Here is a 10,946-nt window from a genome sequence, read left to right as displayed (position 1 = left end):
TTAAAATAATCTGTAATTCCTTGGCCATAATGCAAAGGGAGGCACCCATCTGTTTGGTTTTGTGTTTTTTTTCTCTTTTCCACAAATGTCCTTGTTTTTGTTAACTAGGAAATCTAATCATCCCGCTCACAGGAGAGTTACACAACTCCAAGCCTCCTGAGATTTCAGTCTAATAGCAAATCTTGCTTAATACCGCTGCGTTCGCTTCTTGCTTCAGATTTGCAGCTTCTTTGGCATTACAGCTGTGCTCTTATAAAACAGATTAAACAGCAAAAGGAATGCTGATTGGAAAAGCTGTGTTATATCCACCTTGCAGGACTTACTGAAATGAGGCTGTGTTAAAACATGAGCCAAAACTCCCACAGGGAGCATTAGTCTGAGTGATTCACATAAACACTCCAAGAAGTCAGCCTTGGTTGAGCTTCCTAGTCAAGGTAGGTAATAGTACGCAAGCAGCAGAGCCCCTCTCCCCTCTCCTTTAGAGAGCACTGTTGATAGAAACCTGCTGTTGTTTATTCTCACTGGGAAGCAGCAAGATGAATATTTGGGTAACAAGAGAAAACTTGGGGTCTGGGTAACTCTTTCACACAAGGAATTGCAGGTACCTTTACTGTGAAACTGCCTAGTGCTGTGAAACATTCTTCCTCTGTGCGTTTGGTGTGGGTCATCCGGAGAGGAAAACTTCATCAACCTCTTGAAATGCAGCCAGGTTTATGATCACTTTCTTTTGCAGTTGACTTTTAAGGGAAATAATCTTTCCAGGAGGAGGTCTGAAGAAAGGCAAGTTACAGGTACGTGCATTTCATGTGTCTTGGTAAAGGTGTAGATGGAGTTGCTTTCTTTCTCTCTGCTCTGCACTGCCTGGTTTCCAGGAGCTGTCACTCAATCCCACCCTTCCTGGTAGCTTTTTGCCATCACCCACAGGCACCGTGTGGGGTCTGACTCTAACCTCAGCACCAGTGCTGCAGCCACCAGCGCGACTGTGGGGTGGTGTGAACAGCACCAGTGGTCCTGGGCTCACAGGGTTCCCCTGCTCTTCTCTCTGTGAGATGAAAAATGCCACAGACTGGAGCACCTACCTCCACGTCATCTTTTATGGGCAACTTCCGTGGAGAACTTCTTCCCTCGGCCTGCTTTGGTCCCTGCTTGCCCATCTTGGCAGAGAGTTCCTCTCTTGCAGCAGCTTTGGTGGTTTGGGAGCAGCTCTAGCATCAGCCGCTGTGGGGATGCTGCTAGAGCCATAGCTGAAACAAAGTACATCACTCAGAGCACAGAGCTGGGGAGCCAAGTTTCTGCAGTGCTTCCAGATGTGAAGCGGGGGAGTTGGGTTTAGCCTTCTCTTTCTGATATTTTTTTTTTTAAAGCACCATGCAAGCACACTGTGAACAATTTGTACTGTTCACTCACGTTCAGCTGCATGTTCCCAGTGGCACTCACTTAGCATATTTTTTAGCTAAGACTCTCCAATCAAAGCCACATCTGTGTGTTGGAGCAGATTGGCAGCAGACCTCTTTTCCACTGAAATCCAAGGAAAAACTATTCCATATCCACTCTGTCACACATGTGACTTGCCCTCCAAGGTAATCCCATCCTCACAAACCACTCCAAGGACTGAGGAGGGGCAGTGTCTACAGTCAGTTAACCAGGAGGCAAATTCATCTTAATTCCACTTTGGGAAGTTTGAACTGAATAAACACTGTGTGATTTTGATGACAAGTCCTCAAGGAGGCATGATTGCTGAGCAACTTCCTATATGTGGACACTTGGGAGGAGGTAGAGGCTAATGGAAAGTCACACAGAGTATTTATTTCTGCAGGGAGTCAGGAGCAGACCTAAGCCTTTATCCCTGTCAGCATGCTGCACTGGTGCTTTAGCTTCTCCTTAATATATGTCTTTCCCTGATTTTGTCCTGCCTGTAGTTTCAAGCAACCTTCTAAACAAATCCTGCAGCATTTCCTGGGGAATTAAACATAACTGTGAGGAGGTAATAAGTTGTGAGAGGAACTAAAAAAGCCTCCATTACAGCCTGTCAATGCCTCTTTTCAGGTGATAAGAAATGAGAGTGGGGATGCACTGGTTGCTGCTGCTCCTTCTCCTGGTCAGCTTTGGCTCACCTGCACCCAGGTTTTCAGTGCGTATCTTTTAGCTATGTCTGTACACTCTCTCAAAGGTTCACCATTCCCAGTCATGCAGAGATGGATACTCCCCCACAAGAGGGATGGAGACCTGCAAGAGCAGAGCAAAAAGGCGTCTGCCTGCAGCTAAAGGAATGTTGTCCTAATAATACAGGATTTTCATAGCTAAGGGCTGTGCAGCCGTCTGGGGGACTGAACTGACATTACTAAGAATTAAAAATAACAACAAAAACTACAACAAAAATCTCTTCTTAAAAAGTGTATTTTTATAGCCAAAATATCAGATATTTTTCATTTTTACACAAAGATGATTCTGGAACCTTGCTGGTTTGGCCTGTCTGCAGTGCAAGAGCCAAGTTTTCCCTCTCTTATCAATCTGAGCACTTTCATAGTTTGCAAGCCTTCCCCTTGAGCTCATCAAGTGGGGGTCAAGAGAAATTAGTTTTGTCCAAAGTAAATTTTTGTGTATCTGATCATATTCTGGAATGCTCTGATCAATGCCAAGGTTGTTGCAGAAACCCCTTTTCCACTGGATTCAACTCAATAGCTCATGCTTTGCAAGATTTGCATATCTTAGGAAGAGATCACCATCAAATCATGTTGATCCACATAGGCAGTTTGACATGCTAGGGTCAAGAGGAGACAGATACTCTTCTCTCTGTGTCTCTCCTTACCACCGACTGAAGTGTGGGGGTTTTATTTTCTCCATAGGATGAAGATATCTGCCTCCTAGACAACAATAAATTAAGACAAAGGTTAAAACAACTTCAAGACTTGCTTTACTTATATGAACTGCAGCTGAAGGACATCCTGGAGAACACTTACCACAGAACGAAAAGTGGACTGTTCTCAGGCAACAGGAGCGTGCAGCATGAGACACTTTTACCCACAACCAGTGGAAATTTGATAGTGTATGACCAAGGTACAGTTTGCAGTAGTGTGCCACAATGTTTATTTCTCCCTGCAGTGTTCCACGTGTCATATTTTATTTCTGCTAAAAGTTTTAAATTTCTTAAAGTGGATTGTATTTTAAAATACAGATACATGGGAGGAGAAGAGCTGACTGGTGGCCCTGACACCGTATGATAACCCTTGGGGCTAGAGTCACTTGTCCCAGCTGTAGCCAGCTACTGCCCAGGTACCAAATGGACACCTTCAGCTGGGCTTCTTGCCTAGGACTCTGCTGCAGAGAGGAACAGTCACCTCTCATGTTTTCCACCAGATTTCCTTTAGGCATCTGCTTTAGGAAGAGATGGGTCCTGCTATTGAAGACGCCATATTCCCTGAGTGACTTAGGGGAGCACAGAGTGCCTGGCTCAGCTGTAGGCACTGAGACCTGTTTGGATGAGCCAAGCCTCCCCGTTTCGCAGTTCCCCCATTACTTCTGTGGCACAGTAACAGACATGCCTACTTTCTTCCTTGGTGCCACTTGAGAACATGTTCATAAATGACATTGTTGCCTGTGACCAAGATCCTTTGGGCATTACATTGAAAGTGTGAAGCACTGAGATCCTGAGGGGCTCTCTCCTGATACAGCCCTAGTAGAGCTGGAGACAGGAGCTTAGCCTATTATTTTAGAAATACTGTTCCCTGATCCTATCAGAACTACAGCTGAGGTTACCTTACCTTCCACATGGAAATAAGCTTCCCTGCAAAAGATCTTGCTGACAGAGATAATTTCAGTCTCGGGCTTTCATGATATAGCCCCAGGCTAAGCTGCAGCTGTCCTGCATCTCACCAAGGATTTGGGAATTATTCCCTCAGAGGGCACGGCTGTAAAGGCTCTCAAGCTTTAAAGCTCTTTGTCAGGCCAGCAGTTTGCAAACCAGTGTAGCTACTACCTTGCTGCACCATTTGCTTTGACTTTACAGGGCTTGCAGAGCTATGCACAGGCTGGCCAAGTGTCCTTGTCCCATACAGCCTCTCAGTCACATCTTCTCTTGGTGGCATATAGCCCTTAGCTTTCCGCCCACCCCGTTTGACAAACCAATGCAGAGCAGACCGAGAGCCGTTCCTGGCATTCTGTGACATGTCTGATGGTGGGGGCTGGACTGTCATTCAGCGGCGGAGTAATGGCAAGGAGAACTTCAACAGGTGGGTCCACTGCGGTTGCATCAACAGGGCTTGCAGTCAGGCCGCCAGCTCCCATCCCTGTCCTGCTGCTGGGCAAAACCCCACCCTTGAGACGCAGGATATGCAGGACTATATATTAGTGATGATAATTTAGGATTAGGACAATCTGGGGGTACCAATTGGCAGCAGGAGACCATTTTTAAAATGGATCTATAACTTCTTTTCCATGGGTTCTCTGCGTTTGAATGCATATTTTATCATTATTGAAGACTATCAAAGGCTCCAAATCAGCAGGTATCTGCTACCAGTGCACAGACTGAGACCCGTTGAACAGATCTGTTCTCATATCAGGAATTATGTTCAGTATGTTGCAACATTTATTATCGTATTCAGATAACTCAAAAAGATGCCAAACCAGAGTGTCCTTTCCCTATGCACAATCCCAGAGAGGTGACTTTGACACTGAAATTTACAGGGGGAGAGATGCTCTGGTAACACAGTTAAGACGAAATATCCCCATGAAGGTTAATTCGCTATCACAGCACACACAATTTCAGGGCATATCTAATGCCTCTTAAAGTCTATGCAGTGCATTGCAAAGCTACCTCAACTGGCTATAAACCAGCTTGCCCAGAGAGTGGTAGCTATCTAGCCATGGTAGTTCAGGTGAAAGAAAAACATCCTGAAGAGGAGCATTGACTAGTATGTAGGTCAGGCAGAAAGAATATCCATAATAACAACATGAGAGAGGGAATAAACACAGGGTTACTAAAACTGGAAATGATGACACACAGGAAGTATAAGTGAATATCAAAGGTAATACATAGATCATGTGAATTATGATTTGCAGAAGAACAATATCAGGTGTTTTGCTGAAGACCAATGTGACAGCTGCTGCTTTCCCTTTCCGTTTAACTGGCAACCTCAGTCTGTGAGCACTGCATCTGGCAGTTTGAAGGTTTGAACCCAATATATGTGTGTGCACAGGTTTAGTAGGGGAAAAAGTCAGCTCTGAGTTGTATTTGTTTCTAAGACAGAGTGACAAATCTCAGCTCAGCTTGTGATGAGTCGGATACGTTTAGAAAACAGTATATAGAGGTGAAGTTTTACTTGTTACCATACCCAAGTGTCACAAACTGTCTAATCCTCTCTCATGATGCAACTGATATTTATATCTCTCTGCAGGAAATGGGATGATTACAAACTGGGATTTGGGAAATTCCAGGGCAAGAATGATGAATACTGGCTGGGCAACGACCACATCCATGACCTGCTTGCTAGAGGTCCAAGTAATTTTTCTCCATAGATTTCTTTCTAATTTGCATTAGATAGTCATCTAACAAGACACAACTTTATGTTTAGGAGAGAACTCATTAAAGATTGACCTGATGGACTGGCAAGGGGAAAGACGTTATGCAATCTATGAAAATTTCCAGCTTGCAAATGAGCAGGTAAAAAATTGAGAGAGCAGTAATTTGCTTGCTTTTTTCTGTGAGGATGGATGCATATGCAGCATCAAACCAGTATCAGGGTTGTATCTACAGCTCTGCAAAACTTACCTGCTCTGGTTCCCTGGGCTTCCTAGTTTGTCTGACTGACAAACAGCCCTGGGAGCAGGGACATAAACCTGGGAAGTTTTCCTTACAACTGAGTGCCCACCTCAGTGGGTGACAGGATCATGTGTGCATGCCCTCTTGCTAACTCTGCTGCTGAACAAAGGGCAGTTCTCTGCCACAGGGCACAGGGATTCCCACATGTATTTGCCTTTGGCCTCATGATTAAAAGAGTCTTCTGTGAGTGAGCAGACCCTTAGGGTTTGAACCTCTGCAACTAAATGGAACCCTGTTCTCCTGCTTCCTAAGAGAGTGTTTCAGAATGTCACATAAAAGAACAAATCCTCTCGACTTCATTTTAAAATAAAACAGTGAACTCTAATCAAAGCTTTGAAAGAGCAGTTGTAAGTTCCTATCTTGAAGAGAAGTACCTGTCACACCACAAACACAGAAAGCCCAGAGACAGACACATCCTGTATTTTCATGTTTGCTGTCTAGCTGTAGACAGTGTCCAGCTCCATACAGGTGCTGTTCTTTGCAGACTTGCCTTCCTGAATGCCACGTGTAAGTAGCCTGAATAACCAAGAATGCTGCATGGACCAGTCCTAATTCCAACTCCATCACCACTCAAGAAATGTGCACATTATGCTCAGTTTGTAATTAGAGGTTTCTTAAGAAAAGTTTGAACAGCTTCATTTTAATACCTTACTGCCATTTTTTATAAAGAAAGGAGGACACTGATGACAGGAGAAAGCCCACAACACAAAAGTGACCATCCACTTAATATCAAGTATCTCTTAGACCTGTTAGCTGTCCACAATGGAACTATTAGTATTCTAAGTATTCGTACCAGGACCAGACCATAGAAATCAGATGGCTTCTAGTCTTTGGAAGAGCAAAATGCCTAAGCATTTATTCTAACTGAACAACTGATCAGTTCATGGAGGCAACTACTTGGCACAGTTTTCTGCTAAGCTGTTCTTGATCAGCTAGAAAGAGCTTTCCATCTTGCTGTAAAGTGTATAAAATGGTTGTTGAATGACAGTAAACCTGAAGCCCTTTGTAGCAGCAGCAGTAATTACCAATCCCTTCTGGAAGTTTAAGTCCTGCATTGATCTACACTAAGATCATTAAAGCATGGAGACAAAAGTCACCCTTGACTTCAACAGTCATGCCTTTGACAGTGGATTAAATATCCAGAGCTAATTTGACCTCAAAAATGGGAGGAAAGGCAGAAAGAATGGATATCAAAGACATGTTTCACATATTCTTGCAGGACAATTACAGGTTATGGTTTGGCACCTATTCTGGTAATGCTGGCGACGCTCTGTCTGGTGGGAGCAATTTTGAAGATCAGTGGTCAGCCTCTCACAGAGGGATGCAGTTCACCACATCTGATAAGGATCACGATCGATTCCTGGCAGGGAACTGTGCGTCAGAGAACAAGGGTGGCTGGTGGTTTAACAGGTATGGAAAACACCTAATTCCTCTCAGATGCATAGGGTGTGGGTGGCTGTACAGTTGAGAGGACCTGCCTGCCTTACAGCAGCTGGAGGTTGCTGTGTGCACTTGCCACCTTGCACAGCCAAACCTAAGATGTTCACACCTACAGATCCTCAAAGGAAAACAATTTGCTTCTTTGATTATAGCAAAGCAGGTATGTTGAATTTTAAGAAAATGGGTCAGAACAAATCCATAGGGGACAATAACTTGGAAGGAAAAGAGCCCAGTTAAAATTCCTGAAAGTGCTTTGCATTATTCTCCAGCAACAGAAACAACCGTAGCCATGGTAAGGTGAAGTGTGTACAAAGGACATTTCCCTAGTGTGGAGCATGTCTGAGGGCAGAGCTACCCCATAGCAATTACGATGGTATATTTGCTGATTGGGCATATGCCACACATCAATGGATAGGGACTCATGTTTAACAGCCCTGGAAATAGGGATATACCACTCTCAGATTTTCTCTGCTTTAGTGCAGGATGAGCCTCTTTGACCAAATTCTCATCACATACCAATTGAAATCAGTGGAGCTACAAAAATGTACACCAATAGTAGGATTTACCTCAATGAAAAGATGTCTGCAATTTTAGGTGTCAATATGGAGCTGCCTACACCTGAGCTAGAGCTTACCAAATGGCACTACACCCCTTTGTTCAGACCATGTAGTTACAATGTCTGTAGTTAATACACCTGAAGGAGTCAACAGGCTGAATTATCTGACCAGTGTAGGTGTCTGCTGTAGGATGACCCACGTATTCCTCTGTGTTCCACTAAATGCATTAACCATTTAATCCATCCTGCCCTCGTACCTCTAAATATGTGTTGTGTGAGAACAGTACTTCACTGCAATGATGCAGTATCTTCCCATGCTAAACATAATTCCCTTTTCCTCTTTCCTACATTGTTCCAAGGTGCCATGCTGTAAACCTCAATGGGAGATACTACAAAAGAGGGAGGTACAATGGAGCCCATGATGATGGCTTGGTTTGGTCTACATGGCACGGGATGTGGTACTCACTGAAATATTCAGCCATGAAAATCAGGGCTCCATTCTTTGTTGACAGCGAGAGTGGAGATGGTGAGAACAGTCAGGGCAGCTGAAACCTGCTGCTTTGGAAAGAGAAAAGGCACAGGCTGAAAAGAATGGTGTACATTGATAGCCAGTTCTCTGCTGCTGCCAATCACCAAACCTGCACTTGATAGCTGGAGTTGCGCCTGCTTCTGCTACCTGAAGCTAACAGCACGAGTTGTTTGAGCACAGCCAGACAACAATTTAATAGCAGACATGGATCTCAGTCACAGGATAACCAGAGATTTCTTTTTCAGCAGTTTTCAAGACTTTGTTGGAGACTGTTTATTGAAAGTTCTCTGGACTTTGAAGGATCAAGCATGTCCTTTAATCAATCATACTTTTCAAGGTCTAAACCTTTCTCATTTTGATTTTAACCATCAGTGTTTCAGTTACAAGAACATCAGGATAGAAAGAACAAGGGGGTGGGGAATTGGACTTCATCTGGTGTGCCTTTGCTAGTGCTTTGTTGTGCATCAGGAGAATGTTTTTAAGCAACTTTCCCTATGGTTCCCAATTGCCACACTTCAGTTGCAGAGTGCTCCTGGAGTGTGTGAAACCAAACCTGTGGATGGACATGCTCCAAACTTGTGGATGACATGCTCCAACTGCTAATGTGTATCCAGACTAAGGCTGCTTCAAAGTAAACACCCACAATATGGACAGTGTGGGTTCCATTCCAACAGCTTCCCACTGCAGATCCACTGCTGGAGTACACCACAAGACATTAAAGCAGACAAAGACAACCCTGCCGGCCAGATTTAAAACCCAGATTAAGATTAGGCAGATTTTACTAAAATTGAGTGCAGATATTCTTAGGAGTTCCTAAAATGCAGTGACAATTCATTTGTACATTCTCCTGTATTTTACCAGATGACTTTGCGTTAGTGAAGGGGAATCAGAAAGTGGTCGAACCACAAGGCACACTGCTTTCATTGACTCACTGGGGTGAAATGAAAAAGCAACACAAATGACTGAAAGAAATGGAATACTGAAAATTTATTTTCCACAACTGTTAACAACAACAGTTAAAAATGAACAGCATTATCAGCTTGATGCAAATAGTTTAACTACCATGCTGTAGAATAAACCTGTTTCCTTTTTTTCTGATTATTAATCATTTTTTAAACTCTTATTTCTTTTCCATTTACTTGCTTTTATATCCATACATACTGTAATTTGTATACATACCGATAAAGAGTGAAATAAAACCATCTGAGTAGGACTTAGTACTTTTTATCCAGTTTTCAACAATAGGAATGTCTAAAGAAATCCAGATCAAAATCTTGGAAAGCTCATAATATGAGAAATGTATTCTTTCAGTGCTGGCTCTGGTGCTTTTTCATCTGTTGTACTGGGTAGTTGAGAGGGTCTGCAAGGTAAGTTTAATTTTCATGGCTCAAGCTATCCTGGAAACAATGCAGAGGCATGCGTAAAGGTTCAGTGTAAAACTTGGTTTGGTCCCTCTGCTTTGTCAAGAGATAAACCCTTGATCTCACTGCTTCCGACACATCCCAGTGATTGCAAGCATGAACATCCCAGTGTAATGGGCAGCACTCCAGGGAGCTGTGCTCCTGAAGCCTGTGCCCTTGGTCAGACTACACTCCTGTCCTCTTCCCAAGAGTATCCATGTGGAATGAAATTTGCACCTACATGTCTGAAATGAGGTTGCCCTTGTGAAGAAAGGGCTGCAACCAGGCAGCACTTACTATTCCCCTTCTGATCACTAGTTCTGTATTTTGATATGGTAAAATCTTAGTGCAAGGTTGTAACTGCATGTTGGGACATAAGAAATGACTTTGCACACATTATAACTGGGTGGCCACTGATGCAGCGCTGGGGGCAGAAAGGATGATCTTTGTCTAGGTGGAAGACAGAGAAATGTGAGTGAAATAAGTTCATGCCTTCTGGTAGGTGATGCTCAATCCCACTCTTCAGTAGAGAGCTAAGGAAGTAGGGTAAAAATTACAGACTGTGGAAACTACAGCACTTAAGGGACAGCACTTGTGATCTGGCAGTTCATCAAGCAGCTGGTAACCCATCTGATAATGGAGAATCAAGCTGGAGATGAAGTCAGTAGGGCTGAGTCAGACAACCAGCACCCAGTCCAGCTCCCCAGTGAGTGAGCAATGAGCGATGTGAAGCCCAGACTGTGGAGCCTGTTTCCCTGTGGGTCAGTATGGAGGGGCAGGCGTTGTAGTTGGACTGCCTTCAGCCAGCATCAGTGTTAGGGTGCTTTTTCCTGTCTCTGAGAGAGAAAGGGGGGCCAAGGTATGACAAGCCGGGAGGGAAGGGGTCTGCCTGCTGTCTTTGATGTAAGAGGTACCTAAGTACATCTAATGCATAAGACAGCCCAACACAGGGACAACTTTGCAGGAAGCAGCATCTGATTTAGAGCAATGTCACCTCTTCTCTGCTCTCCTGTGGCAAAGGAAACACCCTCTGGGATGCAAGGGTCACAGAGCTTTCTGCAGAAGACTGCAACTCCCACAGCAACCCCCAGGAAGCATTTCAGAACCACCTTTATCTTAATAAACAGGGTAGAATGCCGCTAGCTGAGTATTTATTGGATCTGAGAGCTACCGCCAAGCTCAAATCACTCCTGCTGGAGGTTA

At 44.0% G+C, this 10,946-nt stretch overlaps 1 protein-coding gene across 1 annotated transcript; it reads left to right on the top strand.

Annotated features, from left to right (window-relative positions):
• Positions 1-136: 136 nt before the first annotated feature.
• Positions 137-9,556, top strand: LOC103613648 (fibrinogen-like protein 1). The gene is given in 9 exon segments (XM_017731280.1): positions 137-434; positions 734-791; positions 2,047-2,131; positions 2,847-3,084; positions 4,064-4,229; positions 5,394-5,491; positions 5,571-5,659; positions 7,038-7,228; positions 8,174-9,556. Coding segments are annotated over 7 exon segments (1,047 nt in total). The 5' UTR covers positions 137-434; positions 734-791; positions 2,047-2,056; the 3' UTR covers positions 8,364-9,556.
• The last annotated feature ends 1,390 nt before the right edge of the window (positions 9,557-10,946 follow it).

This window comes from Corvus brachyrhynchos, unplaced genomic scaffold (genome assembly GCF_000691975.1).
Source record: "Corvus brachyrhynchos isolate BGI_N302 unplaced genomic scaffold, ASM69197v1 scaffold103, whole genome shotgun sequence".
NCBI classification, from domain to species: domain Eukaryota; kingdom Metazoa; phylum Chordata; class Aves; order Passeriformes; family Corvidae; genus Corvus; species Corvus brachyrhynchos.
Note: the sequence above shows the minus strand (reverse complement) of the source record. Positions and strands in the feature narration are given on the sequence as shown.